The 19,869-nt window shown below is 31.2% G+C and overlaps 1 protein-coding gene and 1 long non-coding RNA gene across 2 annotated transcripts; one reads left to right on the plus strand and one right to left on the minus strand.

Annotated features, from left to right (window-relative positions):
• Positions 1–3,670: 3,670 nt before the first annotated feature.
• Positions 3,671–6,342, minus strand: LOC132748011 (uncharacterized). The gene is made up of 3 exons (XM_060737553.1): positions 6,134–6,342; positions 5,074–5,827; positions 3,671–4,660 (listed from the first exon to the last, which is right to left on the minus strand). The coding sequence occupies exons 1-3, from the start codon at positions 6,340–6,342 to the stop codon at positions 3,671–3,673; spliced, it is 1,953 nt and encodes a 650-aa protein (XP_060593536.1).
• Positions 6,343–15,989: 9,647 nt separating this feature from the next.
• Positions 15,990–16,961, plus strand: LOC132748003 (uncharacterized). Its single transcript, XR_009628191.1, has 3 exons — positions 15,990–16,068; positions 16,616–16,693; positions 16,862–16,961. It is a non-coding gene; the product is annotated as an uncharacterized LOC132748003 (long non-coding RNA).
• Positions 16,962–19,869: the final 2,908 nt, after the last annotated feature.

The following is a 19,869-nucleotide window of genomic DNA, read 5'->3' on the forward strand; positions in this document are numbered from 1 at the left end:
CAACTCCCTAACCCCCCAAACAACAACAAAAAAAAAACAAATAAATTCGTATACCGATCAAACTACTCTTATAAATTGTTGTCAAGCACGTATTTCTGACACTTAACAGTAATCCAAAAATTACAACAAAGTGACGACAGAACATCAATATTTAGAGAAAAAGCTCTCTTCAGGAGTGATTTCCAATCAATAAATGATTTGATTATCTCCCAGAGAGATGTTCAGATTTCGGTGAAAATTACTCCTGATTTGCCTAAACATGATTTATGGATTGAAGATAATCGCATTGCGTATTGGTTCCATTTCGCGTCTATTATCGGTCATGAAATTTTGTATCATTTATGCTGGTGCCAATTCAATGTTTCATGGAAAGAATTGTAGTGCTATACACAGTTACATGCTTTGAAATGCCGTGATACGAAAATGTTGTTGCTGTGATTTTTTTTTTGAAATCGCGTGCTTTGCGTAAAATTATCAAATATCAGAACCTGTATGCATTGATATCAATTTGTTTGAAAATTGAGTCGTTGTAAATGTGAAATGCATTTAATAGTCAAATATCTGGTCATTTACAGGTGCAATGTTCAGCTTTTAGAGCAAATCTTCTTAAGTTTTTTTAGTTGACAATACTGCTTCACAATTTACACGTATGTTAAACGCAAATTATAATAAGAAACGAACATTTTTTTTTTATTTTTCTTTAGAAAAGGCATACGTGAGTATTATAACTTTTTAGAGCATTTCTTGAAGAAAGTAGCGCTAATATCGAAGTTATTTGTCATAGAAGTAGTGTAAATACAGTAGTACTTTGCCTTCTATACAAAATACTAATATCACTTTAAATTTAGTAACTGACAAAAAGCAACTGAGAATAAACTTTTGAGAACTAAAAGAAAAAGCATTCTGAGACATAAAATACCTTTAAACAATTTCAAATTAATACGGTTTATCAGTCCATGAAACAGTTTAGTTTGAACGTCGGAAATTGTGAGCATTTACAAACATGTTCTTCATTTGGCAATTTTGTTTGCCAATGTCTTTGTTAAACAAAAAAGTTTCTATATAGTATTTTAGTACATCAATCTCTCACTAGAAAACGTCTAAAAGAATGAGCTTCTGTAATTATTTGGAAATTGTCCAGTACTTTATTCACAACTAGAGTTATTACCTCTGAAAAGCTTAAATAGTATTAACAAAGTAGCTTCTTAGATTATAACAAACATACCTCGAATTATTTGGAATTAAATTTACTCATATTAACCAAATCCTTTGATAGGCAATTTTTATTGTTTGTGGTATTTATGTTTAAACGTAAAACAAAATATGTTTGATAATGAATTGTTTAACACTCCAGATATTTTGGTCTCAACTTGCTGCTTTAAAAATAATGAAGGTTCATTATGACCAATTATTAATTCCGTTTTTGTATATAATGGGGTCATATGACTACAACCAATTAAGTTGACTGAAATGTTTTACTGGTGCATCTTTCTTTATGTTTATTTCTTGATATATTTGGCAAGACCTGCATAAAGTTGTAAGTTTGACATTAAGTAGACGTACATACAATGACCTTTTCTTGCCTGCCTATGACGTCATTTAATTTGAGTTGAAAGCCATCATGAATCATCAAAATAACAGTAAGGGTACTTAATTAGATATTTCACATAAATAATGATACATTTGACATAAAATTATTCAGATATCCCTGAAAGTTATTTTCATTTTTAAATGAAGGTCAAGCTCTTTCATTTAATGATGTATTTTTCTTTCCATCATTTTCATATGGTAGTATGACCAATGAATTAAGCATTCCATGAGATGTTGATTTGTTCTATTAAACGAAATCAAACTATCGTTTAAGATGTTTCTGTGCTTAAAATAATATTGTATGTTTCTTTTTGGTAACTTCTCTACATATGTTTTTGAATTGTTATGAATTATTTGCATGTCGGGTTAATAAATCATTGACTTTTAATTCACATCATAGACACACAAGACAAGGTTTATTGCTAAGAAATATTGTATGATAAAATTAACAATTACAAATAACTTATGGCGAAATAATTACAATGCACGTAGCAGACGCATTATTCATTATGCAATTAAAACGGTATCATGTAAAGTTTGGTTTATTACCTTTATCATGCAAGAATAATTGGAAATTGCAAAACAATGTTTGAATGGTGGTTTTATAAGATATTGCACAGATATTTTCAGAATGGTGTATAATACGAATAGCGTACGAGTATACCCAAAATGGCGTATCAGCATACACAAATGGCGTGCAAGTATACCCACCATGACTAAAGGGAATATTCAGAATGTCGTGCGAGTATACACATAATGGCGTTTGAGTATACCCAAAAAGCGTACGAATATACCCAAATGACGTGCGAGAGTAATGAGTTTTTAGTGATTAGTAGACATTTTCTTGTGTCAAGGTTATAATTTTCTGTCTGAATCTCAGTATTTTTGTGGGGTCAGCGTACATTCTGAGACACTTTTTGATCTACAAATTCTTGAGATCAGTTTTAGAGCTTAAATAATTTCTGACTTACCTCGTATTCTGGTTTTGATACTTAAATTTTGTTCTGGTTATAAGCAACTGAAATGCATGAATATCTATTTTAACAAGTTACCTGTAGTTAATTTTTCATTTGCGATGCTAAACAAATTTTGTCTACGAGACTTTATCTTAAAAAAATAACAAACTACAAAATGTATATCCTATAGTTATCTCTAAAAATATTTATGTTTCTAAGAAGAGATCGGTCAGTTTGCGGTCGTTAGATTACAGGGTCATCTGAGGCCATTGGTTGGTACTCAATCAGCTAATTGCAATACATAATTGATGTATTTGTGTATAAATGGATGCTATTTATTCTCTGAGATAAAGATAGGTCTGTGGTTTGAGGTATGTAATTTACAGGAAACAGGATGTTGTTTCTTCAAATTACATGTTGTCAATAGGCAAAGTTTCCTATGTTCTAAATGAGTTTGTTAAAAAAAACCTTTAAATGCCATGAATATTATAGATATAAGCATATATTAGATCAAACAGTATTAGTTAGTTGCTAGCTTTAACAAATGCTCTTGAACTAATTTAATACAATGCTTTACTACATGACTAGTCATGTGAGATCCTGTATATTATCAAAAGGGATTTCATTTCCCGCCATATTTGTTTTGTCACTATGGAAACTATTTTTGAACATGAACTTTTGCAAATATCGTTACAAGTTTAGAGATTTAGAACATTATTATTCTATGAATATCAAGTCTTAAAAAGGAAAAGGACATGCAATTATTGGCTGTTTGTTTTAAGATTATTTTAACTTGACCGTCGATGGGCATGTACAGACTCAATCAAACCGAGTCTGCGATTTTCACATAATTTTGTTGTGATCAATACTTCCGAGAAATGGACATTCTGCCATCAAAAACAAAGATACATTCCCTTATAACACCTCGTCTCCAAAAACAACAACAATCAATAACAAATTTAAATTTAGTGTTTAATTTGTTCAGAGCGCTTGAGAGAGCAAAACAAACTATGAAAGTTAAAAGAACGGGACAAATTATCATAAAATTATTTCCAATTCATTTTATTATTCATTTATACGATATTACCAAACATTTACTTAATATGTTTATATTAATAAAATATCTATAGTCCTAATGATTGAGAAACCAATAATCTTTCATTTAAATCATCTTTAATATATCCATCTTTTGCTCTATCACTTAACCAGCGTCCATGACGCTTAAAAAGTCTGTCCTTAACTCCAGTGTTAGCGGCAGCTGAAGCGCCACCTGAACGCAATGAATGTAAACAAAACTTCTCAATGTTATCAACATGAGGTTTCAAAGCATTTCTAAACAAATCTCTTAAAGTGGAATACGACATAGGTTTATTCCGATCTCGTGGCTTAAACCCTTTTGACGTACTACTTAAATTACAAAATATGTAATCATCATCTGCAAAATTGCCCCAATCTATATATTTGTGTAAATTAATAACAGGACACAAAATCGTATCAGTCTTAGAAATCACAATCCAGGCTCCATCTCTATACTTATCAGTCTTACTACTTTCAATAAATATACTCATATACATAATATCAAATTTCACATCAGAACATTTAATGCTTAGTAATTCTGAACTCCTAAGAAAACCGGCAAAAGATAATAAAATTGCGCATAAAATACGTTGATTTTTCAAATTTCCATTTTCATAGAGACGAGAATAAATAGCACAAAGCATGTCAGGAGTGACAGGTTCTTTCTTTATAATCGGTTTAGAAAGTTTTCGCTTGCCTGCTTCAAAAACATTTTTAACTAAACTAGAAACTGTGGGAGAAATAAATCCATTTATTTCGTGCATCCATTGAATACTATAGAAAGCAGTACTAACTGGACTAGGACTATTTGCACTTTGAATAATAGATGCGAAATACAACGCAACCGGAAAGATTTTGGCGGGTAAAATGTCTCCACTCCCCAAACCATTACTTAGAGCCCACCGTTTCCACCTTAAAAATCCATTATTATACTTAGTAGCCGTGCTTGTCGCCCTTGACTCCTGTAACAGCTCGGGAAGAAGAGCCACCTTTCCCGTCAAAACCTCCGGCAACTTGTCAATATCATCCTGATGTGACTGAAAAAACAAATGTGTAAACACAATTTTAATTAAAACGTCTGAAACATGCTTGTCCAATAAAAGTTAAAATACATTCCTGTAACATTTACTATAGAAGTGCATTGTATATATAAAAATAACATTGCCGAATTTCTATTACATATTCGATAATATGTTACACAAAATACAGTCATCATACAACAATCGTGCTACAGTGCCACAAATGTTTAACATTCTTTTCCAGGAATTCATATTCCTACGCAGATCTACAACAGACATTTGAAAAAGTTACACCAGGAATTAAATTCCTGCGCAGATCTAACAAATACTTGAGACAATATAAATCCCAGGAATAAAATTCCTGCGCTGGTTTACTTATTTTACTTAAAACAAATGTTAAGAGCCAACATTCTGAATTTTAGATTTTCTACCCCAAATATTCCTGAACCATTTTTACAGCATGAGTAAAAATTCTTTTCAGTTGGTAAATAAATCCAATCCTTAACACCACTACACATTTCTCCATCTGGACACAATAATGGCCAGAAAACAGCTGATTCCCAATGTGGCACAATTAACACACCACAAGATTTATCTTCTCTCATTTTATTAAAAACGCTATTTACTAAGCTAATTGGAGGTACAAACAAACCCCTTTTATCTGACCATTTAAATGAAAATGCATCTACACCAGAACATGTTCTGTTCCAAAATTTTGAATAAAAAACAGGAAGTTTAGCATTATGTTCAGAAGCAAACCAATCAACCTCTAATTTTCCCCATCGCATAGAAATTATCTTCAGGATTTCAAAAGAAATTCCCCAATCATCTCTCTCTTTTATCTTAGACAAATAATCAGCCCGTTCGTTTTCTTTTCTAGGTATCCATTCAACTGTCAATGAAATAGAATGCCTCATGCAAAAACTAAAAATTTGACAAGCAATATACTGTAAATCGGGTTTCATAGATCCTTTGTGTACTATCGTAGCTACACTTTGATTGTCTGTAAACCATTTAACATTGTGATTCTCTAAAATATGAACTAAAGAGGACATAACTCTGTTCACTGCCTGAAGTTCTCTCCAGGCAGAGGATTTTGAAATTTCCTCCCCAGTCCATATCCCATGAGAAACTCCATTAAGAGTATTAACTTCATACCCAGCGTAACCACTGGAACTTGCATCGCTGTACACAATGCGTGAAAATGTTTGAGATTCGAAAAGTTTTCTCAAATTTAAAGAATCAATGTTTTGCTCCCAAAATTTTAACTGTTCCAAACTGCCTAAAGAAAGCTTAATATGATGATCCCATGAAACTGCACTTAAAATATCTAAACTGCAATATTTCGTCATAATTAAAGCTATGTCACCTATCACAATTTTCATTGAAATAATTTGACCAATTAAACTAGCTAATTTCCGGACAGGGACCCTTCTATGAAGTTTTAAACTATCCCTTAAAGTACTTAAAGTTTGTTTCATTTTAACTAACCTTTGATCGGGTATACAAATAAAACCTTGAGCTGAATTTATTTCAACCCCCAAAAACGATATATTTTGAACTGGTACCCAAAACGTTTTTTCAGCTTTAGGTACAAAACCAGATTTTAAAAGATCTTCTTTGATATCCGCTGCCATAACAGAGGTATTGTCAAAATTTGTATTACACCCAAAGCCATCATCAAGGAACATAAGTACCATTTTACCCTCTCCCCTCCACTTCTTAACCAAAGTTCTGGTTACCTTAACAAAAATGTAAGGGGCAGTACTCAGACCAAAAGGCAAAACTAAAAATTTGTAAAACTTTGTATTGCCTTGATTATCTTCCCATGAAAACCCTAAATATTCGGTATGTGCCTCAAAAATATCAATAAAATGATAAGCACTTGTGATGTCAAATTTTATCATGAAAAATCCATGTTTCAAAAATGAAAGTGCTATTTTTAAATCATCATATTTTATCGACTGTTTCCACAAGTGTTTATTTACTGAACGAAGATCAAGGATCAATCGTTTCTTACCGTTACTTTGTATTGAAACACTCAATGGATTTACAACAAATGGACGTACTAAGCATGTTTGTATAAGCCCTCTATCTAACAAGTCACTAATAGCCTCACTAACAAAATAATGCTGATTTAATGCCGACTTGTTATTTTTCAAAATACATGACTCAGGAAGTGAATAAAAAGGTATCTTATACCCGTTATAAATTGTATCTAACACAAAATCACTGGCATTTATATCTTGCCAAAACTGAAAATTTCTCTTTAATCGGCCTTTAACTAAAATGTTTTTATGCCCTTGTTCGTATTCGTAATAATCGTTTGTAAATTTATGATAATTACAGTCAAAATACTCATCTTTTAAAGATAAATCAGTAGAATTACTTCTTTCCCTCGTCTGGCTGACTTGCGAAACTTCTCTGATTTGTGATGTACGGGCAGTTTCTCCTGAAGTGTGACATTTCTCCACATGCAAAGCAGGAACCAGGCCCCGTGTAGCTTGCTGGCGCAGAGAAACCTGATCTGTAATTCCCGTTGTAGCCACGAAAATTAGTTGACCTTGAAGACTGACCCTGATCTGGAATTCGAGCGGCACGACCTCCGACGAAACTGCTTCCCGGAAAGAAATTATTTCTGTAACTGCCAACAGCCCCAGAAGAAAAAGAAGAAGTCTTACTTTTATGCTTGAGTTTTTGCTTTTTAATAGCCCGGTTCTCAGCTTTGGATATTTTTGACTCGTCCTCGGAGTCACTAGCAATCGGATTGAACTCATATTGACGAACTGTATCCCAACCCGCCTCCGACGAATCTGCAATTCTAATGAGTTTGTTACGTTTTCTAAGTTTCTCGGCCGCTTCTTGAAGTAACTCTTTGGCATACTCAACTTTTCCGTGCTCGAGCGCCCATTGAACTTGATTGTTTATATCTTCCAAGGTAGAATTAAATTCAAATTGAATTCGGTTACCTATGTGTGTCCATTTTATTTCTTTTTTCGACTTGATTTTTTTCACCTCGCTAGAAACGCTGAAAGAATTGCCCTGTTTTTCTTCTTTCAAAGCTTTCACCCCTTCTTTTTGACTATGTATCTCATTTAACAGCAATTCTAACTGTGAATGTATAGCCACGTTGTCATTTTCCTCGCACATGTTTCAATGTAAATTTACGTGTTAACTGGTAGGCTCTCTCAACGCTGAATGACTACTATAACCCGCCAAACTGAAAATCCCGTGCAAAATCATACTCCCCCTAGCGGAGACTTATCAATATACAAGGGAAAATAATTCTCTACTAATTCATACTTCAAACGTAGAAAATTATATTTCTCAAAGTTAAATTTAAGATTTGAAATATACAAACATATTCCAAAGATCAGAGACTAAGATGTGAATATTACGGTTCATTTATCAATGGATATTTATTTCAAAAATAAACATTATACAAACCTTGTGTTCATAAGACACGCAATCAATTATAAAAATGCACTGATAGTAACTCATCAACAAGACATTTGGTTGGTAAAATATAAATGAACAGTGTTTATTCTAAAAATATAATAACAATTATTATAATTGATATAATAATAATTAATTGAATATAATAAATAAATAATAAAACGAAAAAAGGTAAAAGCAGAATATTTATCTATAATATTTTATTTCATGGGTAATATTTAAGTAAGTGAAAAAGCTAACATACATATAAAATACTATCATGACATTAATTAGGTCTATTTTCAATCTTAAGATACCTCCCTTTGTTTAAATGTATCATTACTCATCACATGAAGCACAAAGTAAAGAAATATCGATACATCTATGCCAACATGAACTGCAGAAATCTTTATCATGTCAAAATGAAGTGTTTTTTGCAACAATTAGATAAACGGATTATCGCTCCTAGATTAGCAGGATCAGTTAATCATGTCAGAATAATTGAAAGCTGTCTTGATTGAGTCATGAGTTTCAGCTCTGATTATTTGAAATCATTATCCGCTAGGGGTTTACATAATTCATTAGCAACATTAGCTTCACATTAAAACGTATGAGGTGATGATTAATGCTTATGGTTTTAAATTTATTAAATGACGTCATTGTAGTGGTTGAAATAAGTATCATTTATTTACTAAAGTTCTGATTTATCTGATTTAAAATAGGCCAAATGTTACGGTACATTGAAAAAAAAGAGAGTGATATTCTATATAACTATAGTATTTGCATTTTCAGTACCAATGTATGACTGAGATATATTGTTATGTATTTCCTCAAGTCATTAACTTTAGACAATGACATATCTTTAGAAATAAAGAGATAAATTTCAAGTAGATACACGCTCAAAGGAAGACAATGTAGTACATAAGAAATAAGTTTGTATTATATTTTATTTGTTAAGCTTGGCTAGTTTTTGCTGAAACATATTTTATTTGCCATATATATTTCATTTCATTTCGGGACTTAAGTAGTCTAAACTTTATATCGGAAATAAATCTACTGCGAAAATCAAGGGTTTTCAACCAAGTGTTATGTGAAAGATATAATCATTTGGAATTGCTTTTGATACAATAGAACGTTCCGGGTTTTTACCTGTTCTTTTTATACAGTAGAGCAGCAAATTTATTTGTTTTCTACTTGCTACTATTTGAATAAATACTAGACATCATTTTTATCAGCCAAGTGTTCATGTGCTAATATATAAATAACGAGTTTCAACAAATTTAGTTATGATAATCGCTGCATAAAGTAGGCATTTATTTAGATTATTTTTATCGAAATTTGATAACATTACATCATTTAATCGAAATTTGATTTAATTTTAACATATAACTAATGGTAATTTGAGACCCAAGACGGAATATAATTGATATTATTACATGATATATAAATATTATTTACAATCAACTATAAGTGCGTCATTAATATAATATTCCTTGATCCAATTGAGTAATATATATTAAAAGATAAATGTGAAAACTATGGGCTCATACTGATTGGAATCGTTTCTGTCTAGTCAAACCGTAAATAAGAAGATCTGCGATCTATTCTTTCCAACTGTTAAGTCAATATTTTCGTTGATTATATGCTAAAAAGGTCTCCCAAAAAGATTAATTCAACAAAAAACCGAGATCTTCTTATACAAATACGTTTAACAAAAGCACATTTTGATCATAGCTCCAGCCTTCCAAAAAAAAAAAAAAAGAAAGGCAACATTGAAAAAGTAAAAGGTTAAGTTTGATTGAGCTTCTTTATAGACGATAGTGTCACGTGCAATCTTCCGTTCACACCCTCTATCACCGGCGTAAGTAGTTGATGCGCATTTTGTTTCATTTTGAATGACATGATTCTTGAATTAAAACACTGAAAAAATTATTTTTACAGTTTACAACTAGTCACTTTAAACCACTGAATTTTAAATAATAGCTGTTTATTAAGAAAATGAATGCATATATTTGTTAACATTTCATTGTAATATATTTTTAAAAGCAGACAGACAATCATCTGTATGATAGAATGTATATGCATGAATATTGGTGTATTTTTTATGTTGACAGACATTTTAAGTTGTGACGGTATTGAAGAACGATTACGGGAAGTGGGCCACCCTTCCTGCAACGACTAAAGCAGTATTCAACAGTATTTAGGATTCTAAATACTTAACGAATTGAATCCTATGGGGCTAAAAAAAAGAAAAGCATGTATATACTGTTATCATGTACAGACAATCGTAATATGTATGTATGTCGTTTTAAGTCATATTTTTTATATAAATTTTATATTTACTATTAACAACCCCAATAGAATAACTCATTAATGCATTTCTATTTAACATAAACATTCGCCTATGCATTTGAAGCATCTTTTGTAAACGGAAAATAGATTAATCCCTTCAATTAATATTACAATTCTATTTGTTTATTATGGACAACAAAAGGTCAGAGGTCAGCTTTTTGTCATTACTGATACATTATAGTATTGTTTCATTCAATGAAGTTGTCAAGAAGAAGGGTCCCCTCTGTTAATGTTAGACCCCCGTTGTCATTGTTTAAATACATGTAGATCCGTCTGATGTGATTGTATTTTAATGAAACTCTTTTGTGTGATAGTTGTATTGTTTGTGAAATTAGCAATTGTGTTAGTTGTAATGATATTGTAATTATTTCGAGCGTGATTTCCACACAAATAAAAGCATATCTGGAGTTGAATTCCTTGGAGACTCAGTCGTACCATTTGTTTGCAAGTTTCAAAATGTTTTAAAGATCCGAAAAAGCAAGAAATTTGATTAGTAATACATTAAAGTTTCTACAGCGTTTATTGTAACGGTCACTGACAGAAACTCATAATTGTTATCATATTCCGCTTTCTTTGCAATGTGATTACACATAAATTGAAAAATAAAACCGTCTTTTATAAGAAATCAATCAGTTTACAAGTATATTTCATGAAATAAATTTCTCTTCAGGCCACCTTCCGCTTTATCCTTGGTCTTTTGATTAATTTTCTTAAATTAATTTTCATATTTAATTACCCTGTAGGTTTCTGTGATTCTCCTGTTTAAGATGACACCCCGCCCGTTTTATGCCCTGTCCTGTTTGGTGTCCTGGTGGGGTCCTTGACGGTGGTCATGTGTTGGAGGATGCGTCCATTGAATGCCGCCCTTCCTTGTTATCTATTTTTCATATTCCATCTAGGAAAAGCGAGGAATATGTGTTATGAAAATCACATAATTCAATACCGTAAAAGTTTTGTATACAAACTTATCTTCAAGATGCAAAGTGCCACTTCTTCAAAAATGCTGGACTAATTTCAAATAAATCAAATTCAAATCATATAAATATATAAATATAAAGCTTGGAAGATAGATAAACATAGTTTAGATTTACACTATGCCTGATCTATAGAAATGAATAAACTTATTTTAAAAAATCAACATTAAATAGTTCGCATACAGAAAGCTTATCTATAATATTCAATGTACTACTTCTTAAGAGGTATTATAGTTTTTCTATCAATTTAAAAGTTTTTTTACCAGACAGAAAAAACAAAGATTAATAACATCCGAACATAATCGTATCAGATAATTTATTTTGTTCACATATATTTTCTAAACTTATCCATCAATGCAAATGGATATTTTAACAGGCATTCTGTTCATAGCAAGATTTAAAAAATTCTTACGTTCTAGAAACGCAATATATTGTGAATATATTACTAATATGTATTTTGTTACTTCTTTATGGAGGGGAAGAATTGTATATTGTTGTATCTATGTATCTTGTAGAATTGTTTACTTCGAACTTAAAGAATACTTTCAATAATCAACAAAGTTTCTTTACATCTTTGATCACCCCGCAGGTGTTAAATAAAATACAATTTATATGAGACTAATTTCTCTGATGAGAGTATGAAGTAAAAAAGGTTGTTTCAATTTCTGAAGTGATATTTTTCACCATTGTATATTTTTATAAACTGATGATGTTCCCTATATTTGTTTTTAGCTATTTATGTTTAAATTGGTGTTGTTTTTTCATCCTTTTTATCTATTTAATTTAATCGAACAAGCAGGAAGAATAAAGAGTATGTTCGTTAGGTCCACGAAGTTTATTTGTAATATGACTTTTGGCATTGAAGTATATGATCGATGGTATATCAAGAATAAACTGTTAAGGGGGTGTTAAGTGACAGTGACAATTAAATTTCAGTGTTGCCTGTGAGATATACTGACCACCTGTCCTAATAAGTTCTATAAAGTCTATTGGTTTAACATCGCGGCCTTTATTGGACAATTTAGTCATCAACATATTCTACTTATGATTTTAACAATATTTGTAAAAATGAACAATTCTGCTTTGAATATATTTCAACAAAGAGAACAGAATGCGACTTTGTATTTTATGTGTCTCCGAAATCATTGATTCTCTGTTGAACATTGAAAACTGCCTAAACCGGTGCTACGGTGGGTGACGGGCGTTTCTGTTTTTGTTATATCACAAAAGCAATCTTAATGAAACATAATCTGTAATTTTTATATACCTACATGTATATGATTTGTTTATATTGCTCCCGAAGAATCTAATCTTACCAAAACTTGTGAAGTTTCTTTATAATTTCATGGAATTTAAAAAATAAGCACGAACAATTATAATGACTATAATTTCAAATAGGTTAAAGTACATAAAATCCGAATTATATTCAAATTGTTTTATAAATATAGGTAGAAAGTACTCGGATAATTCACTTTACATGTTTGATATATTGCCTGTAAATATTGTTCAGCAAAGTTACAGGTATACCTCCTGCTGAGAGAGTAATGCAAACTCATTATGTTCATCTAGTTCTGTTTTAAGTATGCCTTAATATACTAAGTCGAGGATGTTGGCAAGATGAATATATCTAAAATTGTTCAAAATATTATTTAAAATAATGAAATCAGAATTTTCGTGAACTATTTCTTTTTTTTCCAAGTAATTGTAACAAAAGATTAAGACTCTTTTAAGTTATATATGCCGTTGAAATATCTAGGAATCGTTTGGGATATTTTACAAATGAAAAAAAAGCTTTTTTATCTTTAAACAAAAATGAAACAGGATAAAACAAGCATTTCTTTGCTCAACAATTCATAATTCTTTTGCAAAATGCGGAATTCATATACTAACAGCATCTAGTTTTAAATGATCTATTTCATGTACGCGTTATTGTTTTTGCCATTTCTTTAAACACATTGATTACTACTTAGTATGAATTGAAAGTGGTTACTTTGGTTTAGGTGCCTGGCAAGTTGAGAGACGTGTCAATATTAATTGTTTCTTTGGTTCGACCAGATTAGGTCTCACATTGAACCAAAGTGGGATCAGTTTATTAAGAACTTCCTTTTTAAAGAACTATCAATTAACTTTCATTTAGCCATTTTGTAATTATGTATAACATGCATATATAGTATTTCTATATGTCCTTTTGCCTCTAAACGTTTATTCAAAATTGAAAAAATGATAATTTTAGTTACCCACACACAGATATATACTGGAATCTAAATTTCTGGAAAGATCATTACTTTTGATACGGTATGTCTATAACTATGGTGTATTTGAACAGGTATTCTTACCAAGAAGGTCTTGAAAAACGTAATCATATTCTCGCTTTTCCTGTTTAAAGTATGGTTTAAAGCTTATTTTCATGTTTTTCCCCAGACACATGACAAATAAAATAGCTTCTAAAACACTCCATGATACAACACATTAGGACAAAACAACATCATCATAAGTATTAGTAATTTGAAAATCAATTCTGGAATAACTAGCTGCGGGCACAAAAGAGTGATTTAAAAATTTGGTTCCCCTTCAAATGTCCGTTAACGTTCCCAGAGAGCTGTGTCTGCACTGTAACAAATTAAAGGCCACATCAAGAAGAATGTTTATCCCCCATACTAGACAAAAAAGTAAAAAACTCAAAACTGGTGAGGACATAATTTTTGTACTTGATAAGATGCTGATATGTATTGGCGAAATAGTGTAATATCTTAAATACGAGGGATGATCAAAAATTAACCGGACTGTGACTGCCAATTGAAAATTTTTCAACCTATCAATTATTGTTATATATCACACTCAATCGGAAAACAATTCCTGTAAACTGATACTATATCTAATCTGATAACGCAAATAGCTTGTCCGTAACAGCGAATTCAAAAACCATGGTAACGCACACCCGGCGCAGTGCGTAAATTCGCCTTTAAGCTGCGTATATTTAACAATATGGCACATTTAGATTTCAAAATACGCCAACATGTCATGAACCATATCTTTGACGTTGTCAGTAAAAATGACTTCATTTAAACCATGTTTATATTTGCAATCACAATTCAAACGTCACATGCTAATGAAATACTCCCGTTAAAAAAATGTCGTCGGAATGTCTCGAAAATCGATCAATAAGAAAAAAATGTCAAAAGAAAGACGAGAAACTGTTTAAAACGTAGAAAAAGATTATTGCTATCAAGGGAAAAGTTCCAGAAAGCCACAGCATATTTTTTATTAGCATAAAGAATTAAGAAAGGGTTATAGAGAAAACGAAAACAAGTAAGAGAGAGGCAGAAAAAAGAAATTTTCAAGGACGTTGGTGACGTCAATCGCCAAAACGTTGAGAAATGACAGCCGATTGACTCCGGTCATTGTCAACGATGTTCGACAGTAGCTACGGGACAGTGCAGTCAACTCTAAGGACTCTAAAATGATAATAGTTAATGCATATATTACATTTATTGTATTCTTGGTTTACAATTGTATCAATTATTTTCTTATTTTACGCAGTAGTTTTATAGAGAAATTGTGTCAACAATTAGACAGTCAGTGTTCAAAATCGGCTAGGCGTTTTATTTATTTTAAAATAATGACAATTTTGTTCATAATTGTATTATTCTTTTATTTTTTCTTATGTATGATACATTATCATTCAGCAACATTATTTTACATTATTTGTAATACATAATATAGTTTATTGCATGTGCGATTTTCCAACAATCAAGTTACAGAAGGAAAGAACGGAAGTTTGCGTCATTACAGGAGCTATTTATCACCATCCATTATTTTACAATACAATATGATACCCACTTGTTCAGAAATATATATAGGCAGTGGATCCGCCGCATCAACAACATGCCTTATATACATGTTACCCTGTCTGCCACAATTACTATAGCATTATCGACTTTTATTAAGTACCGTTTAAGCCGATGCTATAGGCGTGAGGGATGTTGCACCTTTTTATCCCTCATGTACAGGCTCAGTCAAACCGAGTCTACAATTTTACTGTATTTTTTGTGATTAATGCTTCCGAATTTCACCCTTTCTTCCAGATCTTTTGTAGGTAACAGTTAGTTTCCATAACATCTTCCCAGCAGGCACTCGACGTTGTTTCAACGTTGAAACAACGTCGAAATATGGTCGTGACGTTGTTCAACCAATATTCAACTATGGACGACCATACGGATATATTGCCAATGTATATACAACGTTGATTCAACGTTGTTTATGGTCAAAGTTTTACATTTAGTTTAATCATTATAAAAACTTTTATACCACTAATTTTGTGTAATTATTCCTTTATTGAATTAGTCTGTAAGTGATTTTTGTCAGGAAAATTTGCGTAACAATCTTTTTCCGTATATTCAAAAGTAGCGCTTAAACAAATAAAGTTTGAAATATTTTTTCACTTTCTATTAACGCTTTAAATATTAGTTAATATGTTTTGTTGTTTTATTTTTTAGTTCTTTATGAATAATATTAATTAATAAATTGATATTAGTCAAAACCCCGCTTATAAAATAACGCTGGTCAGGGGAAGTAATTGTTGATCTATGATTATCGTTCGTGCAATGGTGGCGCTGTTTGGAAAATTTGAAAACAACACGATTGGCAATTTATTTGGATTTGAAGGTATTACCGTAATGTTATACTTTAGTTTACTAATTGTTTTCTAAAATATTATTATTTATTCTTAAAATTCTACTTTAATTTACTTTATGAAATAAATGAGAGATGAAAACACATGATTGAGTTGATTTGACACGTTTTCGAGACCTAATTGACTGATTTGGGTTCGGTAGGCTTTGTAAGCATGAAGTTATTGATGTCCTTGGCAATTTATGATTCTTCAAATCTTGTCTTTCTTTAATTTATTTTTCATATTATTAAACATTTGTCTGTACTATATCCTAATTAAAATTTAATCAATTATAAAATTGAAACCTATAAAGTAGTTCGGCCCACATAATTTACGTCCCAAGACGATTCGTCAATATATATAACTATATGTTTATATTTTAGTGATAGTATAATACAGTGTTAATTAGTTTGAAAAAAAAAACATTATTATTAAGTTAAATAACAAATTTGATTGTTAAACTTTAAAGTTAAATAGTCGTAAATTTATGGGGAATAATAAATCTATTTCTATTTTATTATATATTATTTTATATTCTAGATCCTGGTCCTGGCTGAAATTTAGAGTATTGCAGCTGTAGCCTGTATACCATACATTTAACATGAAAAGGACTGTCAGGTTTGTTAAATTGAAATTTATTCTTATTAATTTATATATTTGAATTTCTTTACAATACAAAGTATAAATTTTTCAACTACTGGATATTTATCTTGTCTTAAAATATATTATTTTCGGAATATTCCTGTAACATTATTAATATAAAATTTACATGTTTGTTGATTTCAGGATGCTGCATAAAATGGTCTTAGCTAGAGCCTAGAATGTTAATTTCTTTGGAATATGCTACAAGGAACTGACGGGGAGCTGTTTTTCTTACCAATCATAGGTGAGACTTTTAAATAGTTTCTTTTTAAAAAGATTTTGTTGTCTTATACATGTATACAGTATTTGCTGTCAATATGAAACTTAGCTATGTTTAAATTTCTATGCTGTTTTATGATGTAAATCTTAGAGAAAAGCATTTTAAGATAAAAACAAATCACTAAGTTGAGTAATTATATGTATAAAAGTCACTTTGAACTACAAAGTTCTTATTTTTATTTGCAGAAGCAATAAGAGACAGTCAAAGAAGTACTCAAACACTTGACATACCCAGAAAGATCTAGAAGAAAAGATTGGAACAGATTGTAGCTTAATTGTTAAAACTATTAAAGTGAATTTAAACTGCACTTGAACTGTATTTTTTAAATAAAATATCTAAAGTATTTAGTATTGTCTTGATATTTTGTTAAACTTGGTAACTTTGCTTTATATCCAAAAGTTAAAGTATGGTGGATTTTCAACATTGAAATGACATTGAAACTTCAACGTTTTGCCAACGTTGAAGCTGCAACGTTGTATCAGCGTTGAAATTTCAACGTTGTTTCAACTTTCAAATCCGAATATAAATCCAACCTTATTTCAACGTTGAAATCTGACCATAATTCAACGTTGAAACAACGTTGATGTGCCTGCTGGGTTAATACCATAAACAGAGAACGACTTCCTTAAAATGTACTTAAATGAATGACCTTTCTAATTAATGTCCTACAAAAAGACAATGTGTTTAAATACTTACTGTATAATGAATTTATGATTTTATACAACTTGATTATTAATATTACATTCTAGCATAAAGGTGCAACTGTATCCGTTTCAAATTATATACATCAGTGTACTTTTATGAGAAAATAAACAACAACAAAAACAAAACGACTCAAACAACACGAAGCATTTAGAGTACTTTTTCCGGTGCATGGAAAAGTTAAACTATATAGATTGTTTAGATGAAAATATATGATATTGTGGTCGAGGAAAACTTAATGTGTAAGGGATGTGCACGGATATCGTTATCTAAAAATAAATAGTCTGTAAAATACAAGCAGCATCTGTTTTAACAAGGTGTTATGCACTAGGGTGTTCTAAATTAGAGGCGGAAATACATGTATGTTCATCTACATTATGATTTAAATTTCGGTTAGGCTGTATAAAGCTTTATTCATGGAATGAATTATTTATTTTTTAAACGTCCGTAAGTTATAGCCGTTTAGACTAGCTATGAATCATTGACAAATTTAGGTGGAAAAATGTAATTTAAAACAGATGTATCAGACATAATTTCAATCATGGTGCATACTATAAAATCATATTCTCCCATTCCATTCAGGTGCAAACCTAATTTATAACTATAGCCTCCTACCAAACTTGCAATGCACGTGAACAGCAATCTAATTTAGTTCAAAGAAATAAAAACACACTTCCCAATTGTGTTCCTGGGGTTTTACATTGATAAGAAAGGAGTTGCATCCTTTATGTACAAGAGATGCTGGTTTTACATTAACAGTTTGCATTATTTCCACCTCAATGCGTCTTTTAGGCTACTTATAGAAATTGAATTTCTCGTCGTCTGCCAGATTCTTCTTGCCGTTATATACTGGAAAATATAAATAAAATATTTCAGGGTCATTTAACACCCAGATATACTGTTAGACTTACCATAGATATTTGTTTTTGGTCAAAAGTGAGACATAATGACAGATCAACGATTATTCATTTGATATTATGTTCTAGACTTTACATCACCATTCTTCATGTGACATAATACAGACTTCATAACTTTTAAGAAATGAATGAAGACATATCTGAGAAATGTAAAGTAAATATTGATAAAAGCCGGTTTGTCACGGTTCTTGAGTAAACGTTTATGTTTGGCGGGTACTGATTGTTGAAATCAGTTCTAGCGAGATTTTCAACGTGGCAATTTCAAATTCAAGAATGTTATTAGACGTGAAGTACCTTTGGTCATTTTGGTGTTCCTTTTTAGCATGTTCGGAAATGTTCCGTGATTCCTTTATCTTGAGGAATGAATTTAAAGTTTTACGTTTTAATAAACTTTAACGTGCATGCCACGGAAACACGTTTCCCCCTACAAAGTAGGTTAGGTTGTTCGTGGGCGGCTGTCATTCCTAAGACGGATTTGCGATCAATTTTGTGAAACTAATTTTTCAGAAATTTGTTCGGAACATGCTTTAATGTGACCTCATAATTTTGCATAAAGTCAAGATAATGTTATCTGTCAATCAATTCATTACATATATTGAAAGACATAATAATACAGATTATTATTTTCATATCCATGTATTAGATATATACTGTTCAGTAGGATGTGTATTCCTCCATTGTCTAAGTTTTGGTTTACATAAATGTGAAATATATGTAACATATTTAGTCGTGCACATACAGTAGGGTGAGCGTTATAGTTTACACGAAAAACGCCCGCTCTGGAAAATACGCACGCACGTAACACGCTATACGAACGAACGTTACACGCACGCTTTACCAAACGAAATACGCAGACGCACGCAAAACGATATACGCTAAACGAAATACGCTAAACGATATACGCACGCTAAAACGCACGCAAAATATAAACGTTTCTAAACGTTTAATAAAATATCATAATCATATAATTTTTTAACAATTTTAGCTCTATTTAAGATATTTTTTACTTCTCAATAGTACCAGACGCAAAACACAGTACTATTTGGGACAACAAACGCACGCTTTCAAACGCACGGTAAACGAAAAACGATACACGGAAAACGATTAACGTTAAACGCTTGTAAACGATGCACGCTTCAGAAAGCGTTTATCAAACGCACGTTGCACGATATACGCACGCACGATAAACGAAAAACGCACGCGCGAAAAACACTATTTAAGATTACCGAAACGTTCATCCTACTGTACAATAA

This window comes from Ruditapes philippinarum, unplaced genomic scaffold (genome assembly GCF_026571515.1).
Source record: "Ruditapes philippinarum isolate M1 unplaced genomic scaffold, ASM2657151v2 ctg13502_1_1_1_1, whole genome shotgun sequence".
NCBI lineage: Eukaryota > Metazoa > Mollusca > Bivalvia > Venerida > Veneridae > Ruditapes > Ruditapes philippinarum.

Excerpts from the sequence above, each read along its gene's own strand:
- LOC132748011 (XM_060737553.1), bottom strand. The coding sequence starts at position 6,342 with ATGGTACTTATGTTCCTTGATGATGGCTTTGGGTGTAATACAAATTTT. Across the intron at positions 5,828-6,133 it reads ATTTGTATACCCGATCAAAG|CGATGCAAGTTCCAGTGGTT; the intron begins GTTAGTTAAAAT and ends CATTGTGTACAG. Across the intron at positions 4,661-5,073 it reads ATGGTTCAGGAATATTTGGG|TCACATCAGGATGATATTGA; the intron begins GTAGAAAATCTA and ends TTGTTTTTTCAG.